Source organism: Littorina saxatilis, linkage group LG17, assembly GCF_037325665.1.
Source record: "Littorina saxatilis isolate snail1 linkage group LG17, US_GU_Lsax_2.0, whole genome shotgun sequence".
Lineage (NCBI taxonomy): Eukaryota > Metazoa > Mollusca > Gastropoda > Littorinimorpha > Littorinidae > Littorina > Littorina saxatilis.
Window position 1 is genome coordinate 28,139,245 of NC_090261.1, and position 17,401 is coordinate 28,156,645.

At 40.6% G+C, this 17,401-nt stretch overlaps 1 protein-coding gene across 1 annotated transcript in view; it reads right to left on the reverse strand.

Annotated features, from left to right (window-relative positions):
- Positions 1-1,398: 1,398 nt before the first annotated feature.
- Positions 1,399-17,401, reverse strand: part of LOC138953846 (uncharacterized) — a 35,945-nt gene continuing 19,942 nt past the window's right edge. The window contains exons 6-9 of the mRNA XM_070325806.1: positions 14,504-14,566; positions 13,919-14,074; positions 5,567-5,772; positions 1,399-2,808 (exon numbers count right to left, since the gene is read on the reverse strand). Of these exons, the coding sequence (XP_070181907.1) occupies positions 2,566-2,808; positions 5,567-5,772; positions 13,919-14,074; positions 14,504-14,566 (668 nt within the window). The 3' untranslated portion in view covers positions 1,399-2,565. The remainder of the gene's footprint in view (positions 2,809-5,566; positions 5,773-13,918; positions 14,075-14,503; positions 14,567-17,401) is intronic.

Below are 17,401 nucleotides of genomic sequence, written 5' to 3' on the forward strand. Positions count from 1 at the left end.
TCAAGAAGAACTACATAATGCGCTGAGAAAATGGAACCCCCGATTACTACACAGGCCTATTTTACATAAATCAATCAATCAATCAATATGAGGCTTATATCGCGCGTATTCCGTGGGTACAGTTCTAAGCGCAGGGATTTTTTTAATTCTTTTTTATTTATATAAATGCAAGAACTTAAACTTTTTTTAATTTTATTTATATAAATGCAAGCACTTAAACCTTTCCGATATGACTTACTATGGCATTCCGTCTGTCAAATAATGATTTGGATACTTTTTCATGGTTTTTTCACCAGTTTTAGCTAAATCATCATTATTTAGAAGCTCATGTGCTAAATAAGTAATTGCATGTTTATAAACAATGTAAAATAAAATCGAAATAATTTTTTGTTTACGTAAACCATTCATTGTTTACATAAACAATTCATAGTTTACGTAAATAATTCATTGTTTACGTAAATAATTCATTGTTTACGTAAATAATGTATTGTTTACACAAATAATCACTTATTTCACAAAATAATATTTTTTGGGTGGATAAAGTGAGCAGTGTTGCTAAATAAATCATTGTTTACCTATATAATGCATTATTTAGCAGATTCGCTAAATAATGAAAACTGCTTTCCCTAAACAATTCATTGTTTAGGGAAAGCAGTTTTCATTATTTAGGGGAATCAAGAATTGACTTCTAAGCTTCATTTTTTTTTCTTTGTGTATGTACTATAATTCAATACAAGGTATCTCCAAACATTATTTATCAGAAAATGTTCATAAATTTGTTTATCTTACAAGCTGAAATTGCGGTACGAAAAGAACTGAATGCGAAAACAAACAAAAGGTCAAGGTCATGACCGGGAGTGTTTAGTGTTTGCATTCTCTCCCTTGAAGTTGTTGAAAAAAAGTTTTCCGTCCTAAGTTTTCTGTTCTGTCTCAACAAAAACTTTCTCTTTCCATTTCTCTTACTGCACAGAACAGAGAACATAAGGGGGAAAAACTGTGTTTCAACAACTTCAAGCAAGAAAATGCAAACACTAAACACTCCCGGCAGGGAAAAACCTTAATTGACCTTGATCTTTGACTGTGTTTGAGATCAGTTATTTTCGTAGTACAGCAATTTTGGCTTGTAAAATAAACAAAATAATATCCAAACAACAGCTATTTTAAGATAAGAGTGTGTGGAGAGACCTTGTATTCAATTATAGTAATCACTGAAAGACATAAAACTTAGTTCAGAAGCGAATCCTAGAAACCCCTAAATAATGGAAAATGTGTTGGCTAAACAATTCATTGTTTACGTAAATAATTCATTGTTTACATAAATAGTAATGATTTATTTAGCAACATTGCTGATTGTTTATAAACAATGTAATATAAGTCTAAATAATATATTGTTTACGTAAACAATATATTATTTAGACATATTTTACATTGTTTGTAAACAATCAGCAATGTTTCTAAATAAATCATTATTTACGTAAACAATGAATTATTTACGTAAACAATGAATTGTTTAGGTAAATAATGAATGGTTTACGTAAACAAAAAATTATTTAGAATTGTTTTACATTGTTTATAAACAATTACTTATTTAGCACATGAGCTTCTAAATAATGATTATTTAGCTAAAACTGGTGAAAAAAACATGAAAAAGTATCCAAATAATTATTTGACAAATGGAATGCCATAACTTACTCACCGACATACATATCAGCTAGTGACACACATCCCGTGTCAGATTTCACATACGATAATGTATACATATATAATTATATATATACTGCGAGACAATGTTTCATAATGAATATGCATTCTCATGTAATTAGTGCAGATGTCCACATATATATCCATATATTTATAAAACAAACCGTACAGACAAATTGCGTTATTTCAGACGGAAAAAAAAGACATGGAGAGCGAGAGCGAGAGAGAGATATTAAATTATATTAAAGTTAACATCCTACCCGTGAGTAAATCATCATACAATTATCTGTCCTGGCTTTTAATTCACGTAAGAGCATAATCCTTCCACTCGAACACATACCAAATTCTTCAGCCTTGCAGCTTAAGCGCGCAAGGATTTGTATGCTTCATAATTATATTTCATAAGCCTAAAGCGACTTTTAATATGTCACCTCAGCACACAAAATCACCTCAGCAACAAATGCCTGCACCGAAAAGAAAGTACACAAGCTTTTTTTTTTTTTTTTTTTTTGATACGTAAAAGTGGAAGGATGCTCTTATACCCTCTAAAAGCATAGACTGATCTGTAGTTGTGTAGATAACAGGCTACACGGGGAGGAAGATATTTCTAAGATCTTCGATTTCCCATAACCAATCGGTGTATTTAAAACGGACAGCCAAAGCTAATCAAGCAGGTACACGTGAGCCGTTGACAGATGTATAAGTATGGTAGTGTACTTGACCGTACATACGAGAAGAATGTAGCATCCAGTCCGGATTATTAACCAGTCTATTGTAATTAAGAGTGAAGCTGCTCTTGTACACGTGCGTGACTGAGCATAACGCAGATCTAAAGATATCGATCCTAAACTTTAAATCTGACTTTCAGTCGAGGTTTATCCCTCTAGTGGAGTGAGCGCTGGCTCCAACGGCCATGCTTTCGGTGCGCAGCTTTGCGGCAGCACAGTCGATGGCCTCTTTGTTGGAGTACATGCTCTCGCTGCGGTCCATGCGCATGTCAGGCTCCAGTCCTTCATCCACAAGCCCCACACCTTCCTCCTGAGGCCCCGCCCCTTCCGCCTGAGGCCCCGCCCCTTCAGTGTTAGCTGTTCCATCAATCCCCGCCTCCTTTGGATTAAACAATGTTTTCTTCGATAAACTATTGGCCTGATGCAAATATAAGCATTTTAGGATAAACAACAAGCAAAAGCTTTTATAGTGTTGGTTTCTTACTGCGAGACAATGTTTTATATGAATGTAAAAACAGTACACGTGCATTCTCATGTAATTAGGTCAGATATCCACATACATCAATATAATTATAAAACAAACCGTACAGACAAATGTCATTATTTCAGACGAAAGAAAATAAGATGACATGGAGAGAGAGAGAGAGAGAGAGAGAGAGAGAGAGAGAGAGAGAGACAGAGAGAGAGAGAGACAGAGACAGAGACAGAGAGACAGAGACAGAGAGAGAGAGAGACATCCCCATCCCCACTTCCCACCATCTTTCCGTCAATTGAACTGCCACAGAGATTCTTGAACTACTTCATGAACAAAATAATGACCATTCGAGACAATCTTGACAAAACACCCCCCTCCCAACAATCCGATGCTGGATGCTGTTTTCACGGCAAACCTCTCTGTCAGTTTGAACCTGTGACTGAGTCCGATGTGAAGAAAGTGATTTTGAAGTCTGGTACAAAAACCTGTGATCTTGATGTTTTTCCAACACATTTGCTGATTGAATGTTTGGACACAGTGTTACCTCACATTACCTCCGTCATGAATAGTTCAATTCTCTCTGGCACTTTCCCGTCTGTCATGAAACAAGCTCTTGTCAAACCCCTGATAAAGAAATCATCCCTCGACCGCAATGATTTAAAGAACTACAGACCAGTCTCGAACTTGTCGTTTCTTTCAAAGATCTTGGAAAGACTGGTCTTGCTGCAACTTAATGCCCACCTCTCATCAAACAATGTTCTCAGCAGCTTCCAATCGGCTTATAGACCTGCCCACAGCACTGAAACTGCTTTGTTGAAAATTGTGAACGATCTTCTGATGGCTCTCAATAACGGTAAAGTGTCTGTTCTCACGCTTCTCGATTTGTCCGCTGCGTTCGACACCATTGACCACTCAATTATGACAGCCCGCCTTGAGGCAACTTTTGGCATCACAGGTTCTGCACTGTCCTGGTTTGAATCCTATCTCTCGGATAGGATTCAAACAGTCGTGGTAAACGGCATCAGTTCAGAATCCACAGTCCTTCAGTTCGGTGTTCCTCAGGGATCCGTGTTGGGTCCAGTTCTTTTTGTTTTGTACATGAACCCCCTCTTTAACCTCGTCAAACAGTATCCTATCGATCACCACGCCTTTGCAGACGACAACCAGTTGTACAAAGACAGTGAGATTGATCAAATTGATACCACTGTGAGTGAAATGGAAGACTGTGTTGTTGCTGTAAAGGCGTGGATGACGGCTAACAAACTACAGCTAAACGACTCGAAAACTGAATCCATGCTTGTCAGGTCCCAGTACAGATCTTTCCCTGAAAATTCTTTGCCTTCTAGCATTCATGTCGGCGATAGCGACGTCAACTTTGTCTCTTCTGTGACTAATCTTGGCGTTACCTTCGACCACTTCCTCAACCTTTCCCAGCACGTCCAAAACATCCGCACAATTGCGTACAGTAACTTAAGGAAAATCAGTTCTATCCGCCACTATCTTACCCCCCAAGCCGCTCAAACTCTAGCCTGTTCTCTAGTTCTATCCAGAATAGACTATTGCAACAGCCTGTTCTATGGCTGTGATCAAAAACTTGTCGAGTCACTCCAAAAGGTACAAAACTCTGCCGCCAAATTGATATATCGTTCTAAGAAGTTTGATCATGTCACACCACTTCTTCGTTCCCTTCATTGGCTTCCCGTGTCCGCTCGTATCAGATACAAGCTTGCTTGTATCTGTTTCTCTGCCAAATTTGAAGATGGCCCTAAATACCTCAAGGAACTGCTCGTCACATATGACAATCCCTCTGACTACAACCTCCGCTCACGCGCTGACAGTCGCAAACTGGAAACTCTCGAGCGAAGCTTGCCTTCTTTTGGAGATCGCTCGTTTGCTTCTGCGGCTGCCATTGTCTGGAATTCCCTCCCTTCCTCCGTTCGCCATTCTGCTTCTAAGGACTCTTTCCGCAGTTCCCTTAAAACGCACCTTTTTCGCGAATCCTTGTAAATTGTCCTTGCCATCTTTATAGACTGTTAGAGGTGAAGTTAGATTCGTTGTTTGAGTGTGTCTTTTTTGTATAGTTGCTTCAGCTTTGATTGAGCCATAGGGTTGTGTATGAAATTTGCATTTAGTCTTTCTTTTTCTTGCTGAGTGTATGTACAGTCTAGAGAGGAGACAGACATGGTGTGAGCTTGTCCAGGGGGATATATGAACATCTCAGTGGCAGGGGGATGGAAGCACTTGCTAATGAGTGGGAGTGTGTATGCGCGTGGTGTGCACGAGGATGTATGCACGTGAGTGATATTTGTAAATGTGTATTATGATAATATCATCTTTGTATTTATATTATTGAAATTGTTATATCTCGATGTACAGCGCTAAGAGCATAGTTAAATTTGTGAAGCGGCGCTATATAAGCTATCTTTATTATTATTATTATTATTATTAGAGAGAGAGAGAGAAAGAGAAATAAAGAGAAAAGGAAACAGACAGAGAAAGAGATAGACTGAGATACAGAGATGAAGGAAGAGAGATCGGATAGAGAGAGAGAGAGAGAAACAGAGACAGAGAGAGACAGAGACATCATCAGAGACATACAAAGCGAGACACACAAAAAAAGAAATGATTCAACAAAACCACACAAAAACTCAAATATCTTCACCTTTCGAAGACCATCCAGACCGGTCATGGAGACATACACGGAGGTGTTGGGGCTGGTAGTGTCGAGCAGGTTGTTGGTGGAGGTGGTCGAGAGCCACTTGGGGGTGGTCTGGTCCTGCTTGTTGACGGGGTACTTCTTGTGCAGGTGGGGGAGATCCGGCAGGCGGCGATCCGTGTAGCCATACCCAGAGTCAGAGGATGTAGGGGCTGGAGAGAACAAGGAGAAGAACGGGTTAGTTAACAGTGTTGTCGACAGACCTTTTTAGAGTGTGCTAAAACTGGCATTGTAATGGGGGTAGGGTAGATCCGGCAGGCGGCGGTCGGTGAAGCCATACCCAGAGTCGGAAGATGTAGGGGCTGGAGAGAGGAGAGAAAGGGACATGTTTGTGAACAGTGTTGTCGACAGACCCTTTCAGAGAATGCTAAAACTGAAATAGTAATGCAGGTGGGGTAGATCCGGCAGACGACGCTCACTGAAGTCGGAGGACGTAGGGGCTGGGGAGCAAAAGGAGAACTTCAACCACAGATCTGGGCCAATGATGACGACTGGAAAAGAAAAACAGAAACACGCCAGCCAACATGTAATTGCAGGTGGGGTAGATCCGACAGGCGACGCTCAGTGTAGCCATCATAGGGATTCGGAAGACGTATGGGCTGGAGAGAGAAGCGAAAGGGACATATTGGTGAACAGTGTTGTCGACAGACCTTTTCAGAGTATGCCAAAACTGGAATTTAACAGAGGAAAGACAGATCTAGCAGGCGACGCTCAGTGTAACCATACCCAGGAGTAGAGGATGCAGGGATTATATAAGAGAAAGAGAAGAACAGGTTATTAAACACTGTTTTCAATAAACCTCCTCAGAGCGCAGTGGAACCCCGCTTTTAGGATTCCTAATTTCAGACTTCTTCTTAAGGGCAAAATACATCTGCGCGGTCGCCAATACACTACATGCTGCGATAGGGATTATGACGAGTTTTCTTTTCACGCAACGTGTGGGGGGGAAAAAGAATCACCTCAATAACCTGCAGTGCGTCGTCTGTCCTGCTCGCGTTACATAGGTGAGCGCCGGGCCTTGCAAGACCTTGCTTTTTCTGATTGACTGTTCATAACATCGGTACGTTTACCTTCACTTCAAGACTCTCCTTTTGAAGACGCAACTTTTTCAGAGTTTTGGTAGTCTTAAAAAGGGGTTGCATTGAATGCCAAAACTGGAATGTTATTGGAGGTAGTGCGATTTGCCACGAGACGGCGGTCAAATGATGTATGGGCTTTAACGCCGAAAACAGAAACGCGTACGCCATTTATCAGAGGATGTAACTGTCAAAAGCTGTCGTAAGGGGCTGGCAAGAACAAGAACTGTTAAGACAATAGTGCAGATAGGAGTGTTAAGGCAACAACAAAAAAATACGGTAACATAGGCAAAAAAAATAGGGTCGGTAGGTCGGGAAATTCTTTTATATTTTTTTTTCTCCAAAAAACCATATGTTTAAGTTATTTTGCCAAAAAACAAAAACTTTTTTTTTCTTTTTTTTCTTTCCCAAATGCAAAAAAAAAGAAGTCTAGGGTCGCGCGAAAAAAATAGGGTCGGTCGGGATACCGTAAACAGACTATTTTTTGGGGGGGCCTAATATGAAGAAAAATAGAGCACACGACAAAGTTAGAAATGGGTGTAGTATGTGTGCAAGTATAAGGATGCTCCTATACTATGTAACAGCGTGGACGAATCAAAAGTAATCCACAGGATAGGTCACACTTTATCTTTAGATCCTTGTGTTCTAATCCTATTCCTAATACAAAAAAATACAAGCCGACAACAGACTTAGCGGCCAATACGTATCTTACTTCCCTCCTTTATGCAGTATTCATGCAGAATGTATGCAGTATTCAATACACCAGTATGTTACGTTGCGCATATGATTGTGTTTGTGTGTATATCTATGTGATTGTCTGTCTGCGTGTGTTTGCGTGCGTTCGTCCGGGCGTTCGTGCTTACACGCGTGTGTATCTGATGTGCGTGTGTGCATTCGTGTGTCTGTCTTCTGTGTTCGTTCATCTGGCTTTCTCATTATCTCCAGCAGCATGTGCATATCTGTCAGTTTGCCGTACATTTCATAGCATCCGTTTTCAAAATCTCCGACTAACGCGGCGCCAAGTTCCGGAAATATACTTCCTATCTGCTTCTACATGTAGTAGGAAAGATTAAACATGCAAAACTACACGCTGCAGTTATTTCTTTATTATCAACATTTAAAATCGGGACATTATACAGCATATAATATTGTATAGTAGGGCGGTTTTTTTTCACTCTTTGTTTTCTCTTATTTTCTTCTTCTTGTATTGTTCAGTTATGGGTTTTTGTTTTTTTTTTTTTTTTTTTCTTCTTAGGAGATCAGACATTGTTAATCACACATGTGCGTGCGTTTTTTTTATTTCCGAATTTTTTTTTATATCGGAAGTTTTTTGGGTTTTTTTTATAATCATTTTAATTCTTATTAAGTTATTATTGTTTTCCTTCAGTCTCACTCTTTCTCTCAGCTTCACACTCAATGGACAGTAAACAGATCATGGACAATTGTTTTTATTTTTATTTTATTTACATTTACCCTCTCTCTCTCTCTCCTCTCTCTCTCTCTCTCTCTCTCTCTCTCTCTCTCTCTCTCTCTCTCTCTCTCTCTCTCTCTCTCTCTCTCTCTCTTTCTCACACTTGTCCACCCAACATCTCTCTCTCTCTCTCTCACTCACTCTCTCTCTCTCTCTCTCTCTCTCTCTCTCTCTCTCTCTCTCTCTCTCTCTCTCTCTCTCTCACTCACTCCCTAGTCTGTCTTTCTCTGCATCCACTTTCTTTCTCTTCGACTTGTCTGTTTTTTTCTGAATTTTGTTCTTCGGAATTTTCTGTCTTCTTCTTTGTTCTTCTTTTTTGCTTCGTCTCTCTCTCTCTCTCTCTCTCTCTCTCTCTCTCTCTCTCTCTCTCTCTCTCTCTCTCTCTCTCTCTCTCTCTCTCTCTCTCTCTCTCTCTCTCTCTCTCTCCCCCATTATACTCTGTCGGTCTCTCTCTCCCCCTCTCTCCCATAGTCTGCCAACTTCTCTCTCTCTCTCTCTCTCTCTCTCTCTCTCTCTCTCTCTCTCTCTCTCTCTCTCTCTCTCTCTCTTTCTCTCTCTCTCACTGTCTCCTCTCGTTCTATCTTCTCTCTCTCCACCTATTTTTTTTTTTATACATTTTGTCCTATATTTTCTTCCGTCATCATTTCTCCTTTTGTTACCTAACGTTTCTTTATTTCAATTTCACAGATAGCAACATATATGCGAGTCATAAGTCAATTATTTTTCTTAAACTTAACTCTTTTTCAAAAATACATCCGATCTCTAAAGGGGTACCGTATCTATAAATACCTATGCACATTTTTGCAATCAAGATCAGCAAATTGACATAGTTTGCTTCAGCGGATGAAATAGAATTCCTTTTGACTAGGCCAAATAGGGCATCCCGCACATCAACATGAATTCTTTTTGAACAAGCGGTGAAGAAGGCTTCTTCAACAAGATTCCACACTTTGCTTATTTTTATACAATAATAAAAGAAATGTTCGATATAATCTGTCTCTTCTGTACAATGTGTACAACTAATACTCTCAGCAATGCCCATTTTATACAATATAATGTTCGTTGGATAAATGTTATGAGTTATTTTCCAGTGTAGCAGTCTCAATCTTACTTCTTTTGATGCGTTGCTTGCTATCTGCCAAATGTCCTTGTTTATTTCAATTCCCATCTTTCTTTTCCAGAAACTGACTGCAATAGTGTCAGTTTGATAAGCGTCTACCATTAATTTACGAAACTGCCTGGGTTTAAATGTACTTATTTTTTGATAATCCATTACCTTCATAGCTTGTATTCCATTATCATTCATCTTCAAAAAAAGGGAATGCTATTGCTGTGCGAATTGCCCCATATTCAAAAAGTCTTGTTGGTTTATGCCCAACTCTTTCACAAATCCTGTGAAATGGTAAAAACATATTATTCTCGTATAAATCCTTCACATAGCATATATCAGATGTAACCCAATCACGTAGAAACATTGTCTTGCCACGATAAGCAATTAGAGAGTTATTCCATAGGCATAAATTTTCCAGCTGGGTCATTTTTTTCACGCATGGTAATATCTTTTCATGGTTGTCAAGCCAACATTCTAAAACGCTTTTCCAGAACTTGTTTGTAATCAACCCCAACCCTTTAAATAAGGCTGGTTTGACGTTTGCTTGAAAGCAGCATAGATTTTTTCCGAGTTTGGAGAACATACTGAGTGGAATACTTTTCCAAGCTTCTTCGTTTGGTTGCAGTAATTTCGAAAACCATCCAAGTACAAAGGATTTTTGAAAGTCACCCAAGTCAATCATATTTAGGCCACCTTTACTTGTTTCCTGGCACATAACTTTTCGTTTTACCTTTTCATAGGCTTTTGTGTTTGAAAATCTTTTTTTCCAAATGAATCTGAAAAACATTGAGTTCAGTTTACATATGATCTTTTCGGGTATAATCAAAGCTTGTTATCAGTTATTGTTGATTTGTCAGTAGGCTACATGTCATGAAATCCATACATGTATTTGCAACACGTCTGCCTCAAGCGGCGCCACGTTCGTTCCGGGTCGGAAATATATACTTCCTACGCTTTCCATTAGGAAAGGGCGTACGTTCGATAATCAAAGTATTAATCAGAGCATAATACACGAAATGATACTTTTCATAAGGGCGTGTCGTCTTTTTTCCAGTATTTTTGTGGTAAATGTCAGCATGCAGACCAACACATTCTTCTTCTTCTTCTTCATGGTTCGCTTTCGGGGGAGACTCAATCTTTAAAAGTGAAAACTATCTTTCAACAAGTATGTTATTTTCCTATGGAAATGAATCATCCTATCCTGTGAATTTCCTGAATTTGCTTTATAAATTCCGTTTTTCCGATGTTTATCGTCCTCATTTCAAGCGCAAAACCAACCCTCAATTGCGTTATCTTTTTCTTCTTCTTGGCGTTCGCAGTATTGCGTTATCTAATTAAATGTATCATTTCCTAACTGTGTGTGAGTAATCAAGTCCTTATCAAGTGTATTCTAAGATTGCATGTGTGTATGTGTTTGTGTGTGTGTGTGTATGTGTTTGTGTGTGTGTGTGTGTGTGTGTGTGTGTGTGTGTGTGTGTGTGCGTGCGTGCGTGCGTGCGTGTGAGTGTGTGTGTGTGTGTGTCATTGTGCGTGCGTGCGTGCGTTTGTGCGAGCATGCGTGTGAGCGTGCGTGTGAGTGTGTGTGTGTGTGGGGGTGGGGGTGTGGGTTGGTATTGTATGTTTTTGTCTATCTGTCTGTCTGTCTATTTTTCTCTTTCTGCCTGCCCGTCTGTCTGTCTGTGTCTACCCTTGTCTCAGTCTATGTGTGCATGTGTGTCTGTGTCTGTGTATGTGTATATATAGTCATGTTTATGTATGAAAAAAACATCGAAACGGAAAACAGAAGTAAGTTAACAGCAGAGCAACCTCACACACAAGTAAATCTCTTGGAACTCGACCTTCAACTCAAGTGCTACATAAACAGTAATTGACAACAAGCAATCGTTCAAGTCAACAGGAAAATAAGCACACAAAAAGAGCATTTAACTCCGGATTTCGAGAAAGAGTACATTTAAGCACCGAACATGCTTATGCGGGCGAAGAGCCAGAATTATTACACTAATAGTTTTCTCGAGAGTAGCGAAACAAAGAAACGCACTCAGCCATTGTCAATTAGGGTGAAAGGAAACTATACTTTCACACCGGAAACAGCTGCTTCTAGTCACAATGTACAAATGAATCGCAATAATCTTACCTAGTGGAGATACACGACCTATACGTTGTGTGAGTAGTTTTGATAGTGTCATTTCCTATCTTACTTCCGTTCTTGTCTGTTGACTAAGTATCAGTGCTAAACTCCTTTGAAAGAAACAGCCCTTACTGTGGAAACGTTTAGGCTATCCATCTCTGATCTGGCCAGGTGTTTTACATGGGATGAGGTCATCCTTCCGCTTGGACCTATACCAGAAATCAATATAGCCTTCATGTTTTCTGTACAACGTAGAACTGTGTTTATGCTTTCTTAAAAACCACTGTAGTATCATATCTTAATGCACGAAATTATTTTATCAAAAAAACCACACTCGCTACTCTTCAATGAAAGCGGTCAGGATGTTGATTTCTGGTATAGGTCCAAACAGAGGGATACAGTACAGTCTTACCCCACGTTAAAATCTGGTCTGACCCGAGATGGTGAGTAAAATTGTTTTCAGAGAAAGGACTGTGCCTTTGATTGCAAGGAGAAGGGAGCGGCTGGATTGGAAGTGGGTGTGCTTCAGTGTGGGGGTGGAGGGGGGGTGGGGGGGTATGGAGTACGCAAGACAAAATGAGAGACTGTGTGATAACTACAGTGTGTACGTGTACGTGTTGGTGTGGGTGCGCCTTTCTGCTTGTTCGCATACGAATGTCTATGTGTGGGTGTGTGTGCGTGCATTTGCTTGCTTGTCTGTGTGTCTGTGTCTTGAGTGTGTCTGGGTGTGTGACAATGAATGCGACTGAGTATAACCGAGTGAACTATGGCCAACACGACCTTTGAAGTGTATATCATTGTTATTCGAAATTACGTCGGTTTACACATTTAATAATAATAATGCTAAGGGTATGTGATATGGAGCAAATCCTAATATAGTTCTAAGCGCCTTAAAATTAATGTTCATTATAATAATCTTCATTACAGCAACAATACACATTTAACGAATCTTCAAATAAAAATAAAAATTTAAAAACAAAAAAAAACACATTTGTGTTCTGCTTGGGCAAAAGAAAGTTGGCACAGACTGTGTCGCTTTACAAATTGAGCCCATGTGTTTAAAAGATGAAAAGGCCTATCAAGAATCAGACACAGAAATACAGAAATACATAAAATAATTATTTGGTTCACAAAGGACATAAAGCAGATCAAAGGCTGTTTCACCAAGGTCGATTAAGCAGCTGTGAATAGTCGTGCTGTTGTTGTTGTTGTTGTTGTTGTTGTTGTTGTTGTTGTTAGTTTTTGCTTCCTGCTTAACATCCTGAACTCAGGTCAAAATGAGTTCGGCTGATTCTCTCCCTGACCGGACGCTACAGTCCTACGCGAATCTATCAAAACAAAAATACAGAGTTATCTCCCGAGACGAAAATGATTGCAGATTGGCCGACTTCGACAGTGATCTCCGTTCTGTTCTTCACAGTTATGATAAAGACATCGTTCTAAGGTCAAAACAAGTCGACATTTTGGGACTGCTGCCGGAAGGAGACCGTAATATATGGTTTCATCACTGTCAACTGGTTACAGAAAAAATCGTCTGCTCCAGTGAACGCCGAAACCAAACGGTTGATTATCACGTGACACTTTGCCATATTTAGAGTTGTTTGCACAGTAAATACAGCCGCGAAAAATAGCTCGCTTGAAACTGTCTTACATATCAATTCCTTTGTAATTCAAAAATTACAAAACACCATGAAAAATCATTATCGACGATCGCGAATCTGCTTATATCAATAATACATTTACAAAAAGCTCTAAATATGTAAAATAAAATCGGTTTCCTTGCCAGACAAGGAAACTCAAGGCATCCTGTCAGGGAGAGAATGAGCCGAACTCATTTTGACCTGAGTTCAGGATGCCTGCTTACCAGCCTCAAATCCGCACTGAAACTTTGGTGAGTCTTTGGCCGGGTGATTGTTTTCTAACCGCAACCTTCTAGTCGAGTATATTAAGGAAGATAAAGATTGGCAGTTGCAATACGCTGAGTATATTAACGAAGATAAAGGTTGGCAGTTGCAATACGGACTGCTGTGGGGTCCCGGGTAGCTCAGGTGATAGAGCACTGGACTTGTGATCGATTGGTCGCTGGTTCGAATCAGGGCCGGGACGGACACGGGTCAACTTTATGTGCAGACCCAGAGACGGTATCCATCTCGCAACCCCGTGTCACCACAGTGGCACGTAAAAGACCTCGGTCATTCTGCCATAAGTGCTGATACCACCTAAACACGCATACACTTGTGTATCTCATCTAAAGTAGGGTTAATACCCGGGAACATGCCCCTAATGGCTTGGTCGTGAGGGCGTAAAACTTGAATTTCTCCCCCCCCCTCCCCCCCACGGACTGCTGTACCAAAATAACAAAAGCTATTCATTGTTTCCTATTTTGTTTCGACTGTTTTTATTTGTTTGTCAAAACAACCACCACATACCCACCCGTACCCACCCAAATTCCCAATCCAACCAACAAAACCCACCCACACCTTGCAAAACAATGACAAACAAACACACTTACTGTCCACGACATAAAGGGGTCCGGGGTTCTGCTTCTTTCTCCACTGTCTCAGGAAAAGAGCCATAGCGACGATCAGGATTGCCAGGGACAGTGGAATCACGGTCAGAAGAATCAGCAAGGTGTTGTTGGACAACCCACTTTCAACGTCAGTTCTTGCTGGAACACGTTTGAAATAGAGAAAGGTTCATTATTATCAGCAATCCTTTTTGTCGTCGTCGTCGTCGTCGTCGTCGTCGTCGTTAACACTATTATCACCACCATCATTATCATTCTTACTTTGATTTAATCTATTGTAGCTATGAATCTTGTTCACTGTGCTTCTTTCTTTGTACAAGGACTTTTATCATATCTTTCGTTTCAGGTCATTTGAAAATGATATGAATCATCATCATGCCAATGTCACAGCAGCTGCTAAATTTCGTATTACGCGATCTGACTTACATTCCCCCCCCCCCCCCTCCCCCCCCCCTGCTCCCCCCCCCCTTTTTTTCCCCTCTTGAACATCCCACTGTCTGCCCCCACCCCCCCCCACCCCTCCCCATCCCCCTTCTAAAAAAAAACATGTTACAAAAACAGCACACTCACCAGTTTCATCATTCTGCTGCCTAGACTCTCCGACTGAAAGGATTTCTTGTTTGTCAGCGTCACCTGCAAAAAGATTCCCATTATGTATGGTTAAAGCTGAAACGTTGTAAATGTGGGTGTTTTATTTGGGTGGGGTTGTGGGTGTTGGATCTGTGCTCCCGAGGAGGTTGGGTGGGAGTGTGCGTGTGTATGTCAGTGTGTATGTGTGTATGGGGGGGTGTGTGTGTGGGGGGGGGGGGGGGGGGGGGGGCTTCGGCGGAAGATCTTCTAAGAAAAGAAAAGTCTCGAAATGTATGAGTGTTTAACCCAGTATTATTTTCCAAGATGGTGATAATTATCATCAATCCCTTCTTAAACCTAAGTGTTTCTCTGGCCATGTTATTATGAGTTATTTCTAATATGCTGACTGTTAGCAAATGATAACAGGCATGTCGTGAAAAAAAGATATCAAGCATGAGCCTTTTAGGCGAATGCTGATATCGTTTGTGAGACATGTCTGTTATCATTTGCTAACAGTCAGCATATTCGAAATAACGGTTTTATTACCGTTTAATTCGACCAAAAGAAATTTCGAAGCGACCCCGCGAATTAGACAGAACAGCCGCAATGGGAACTGGAGCGCTCCTACCTGATTATGCCTGTCAGTCAAAGAATTCTCGTGACCTGGGTCAGCCAATCAGAGTAACACACCTTACGTGATGAATATTCACAGGTCAAATGCGTTTGACACACAACAAACCATGTTGAACATGCGTTTCGGTTGCTTCGCTTTTTCTTGTTGAACAGAGAGCGACAGATTTAGAACCAACTCCAGACGGATAGGAAATGACGTAAAGATACATTTGACGTAATGCGAGTGACCCAATTTCACTTGATTTTCCGAACTTTGATAATTTAGATTTCAAGTGAACAAGTCGGCATTGCACACTCAGAGGATGGGCGGTGCCTCGCTGTTCCGTAAAGCACCCATCGACAAAACTCGCTTTTCGGTATTTTTTAGATAAAGAGAGTATTATCTGACAGCATTTGAAGTGTCATTCTTTAGAATAAATCACACTGATATTGCTGATTTAAATTTTTACTTTGTCTTGTTCATTTTTAGCTTGATAAACAAAAAGGGTCCCCGCCTGAACGTTATAGGCTAACATTTAAAGGGTCACCTAGAATCCGTCCTGATTGGTCAAAAAGCCATATGGGGCACTGAATTGGTAATAATGTTTTATAATCGCCCCTGTTAACATAATAACAATAATTAATTACACATTAACATGCTTCCATTTGAAACTTCGAGGTCTTCAGGTAGGTGGACTGAAAGTAGTGTGTGAACAGAACAGAACCAATTCTGTCTGTTTACCATCGCATGAAAGCAGGAAAGAGATCGTCGTCAGATTGAATTACAATAACATTAACATGCTTCCATTTGAAACTTCTCGGTCTTCATCGTGGATTGACGCCCCTCCAAAGTCTAATTGAAGTCCTCCGTCGCTTCGCTCCGTCGGGCTTCAATTAGCTTTGGTCGGGCGTCAATCCCCGATGAAGACCTCGAAGTTTCAAAAGGAAGCATGTTAATGTGTAATTAACAGACAGACATAATTGGTTCTGTTCTGTTCACACACTACTTTCAGTCCACCTACCTGCAAGGGTCAAGTCCCAAGAAATATGTCTCTGTATTCCTATCGTATCACTCTCCTCCTGTTTTGTTTTCTTTCACATACATTTTCCCATCTTTTTTGACGGGTTTCTGGACAGCAAACTCAAAACAAATTCTTTTCATCACAAAAGCGATCTTTGGAATTGACTGACGTAGTCCGAAAGAATTCATGCATCAACTTACGTCACGTATTCGACGTCATCACTTCGCATACCTTATAATGGTCTCGGTATTTCGTTGGTACTTCATATTTCCTTCTTGTAAAATGACCCTCAAAGCTAACCGAGACTAGTTGAGGTTGTATCAATGCGCCTCGCCAGCAGGTTGTTAATGGCTTTTTAAGCGAGTGGTTATCGACAATTAATGACCGGTAATTTTTAATGAGCTGGGGCATTCTGACCAATCACAGGATCTGTTTCATTAAAACGCCATCTCGATTGAATTACAATATTCAGCAATCACTTCTTAAAGCTACCAGTCTCCCCGTGTGAGTCATCATGAACGCCATCACAGATCTGTACGTGGGATAAGAGCATCCTTCCACTTGGGCACATACCAAGAATCAACAGAATGGGTGCTTCCAGTGCAGAGTGCGAAGTGTGTCGTAGATTCATTTTGCAGATTGAAACTGGTGTAACAATTGTGACCCTCCACCACGGAATGAGTCGCATGTCACCTTTGCATGGTTTTCATATTTTTCCATTTTCCTAAAGAGTTTTTTATGCTCTATCCAGTGGTGAAACCCGTTTTAGAAAAGAGCAAAAACTGTTTGAGTTATAAGCCTGTGACTAAGGTGACCCTCACACTGTTACCAGACACTCCCCGGACTTATAGTAAGCCTAGCGCAGAACCGCGCGAGGTGGGTGACATGCGACTCATTTCGTGGTGGAGGGTCACAATTGATTAATACAACAAAATCCCATTCCGCACAGAAGGCAGCACTGCTGTTGATTATTGATACATGCTCAAGTGTAAGAATGCTCCTCACCTAGGTAAAAGAGTGGAAAGATATGTGGAAAGGTGGAATTAAGGGTGGAATAAGGGTGGGGATTTTTTCAGGTCTCCCGGGTTAATGTATCTGCAGACCTGCTAGTGCCGTAAACCCCTTGTAGTCGTAACCCCCTTCGTGTGGAAACGCTAACAACGAAACATATATTTTAATCCCTGTCGGCTTACAAAAACACAAAAATACTCAGAATGCATCCCCTGAAAACGGAATAAGAGTGACTAATGGCGGGAGGTGAGGG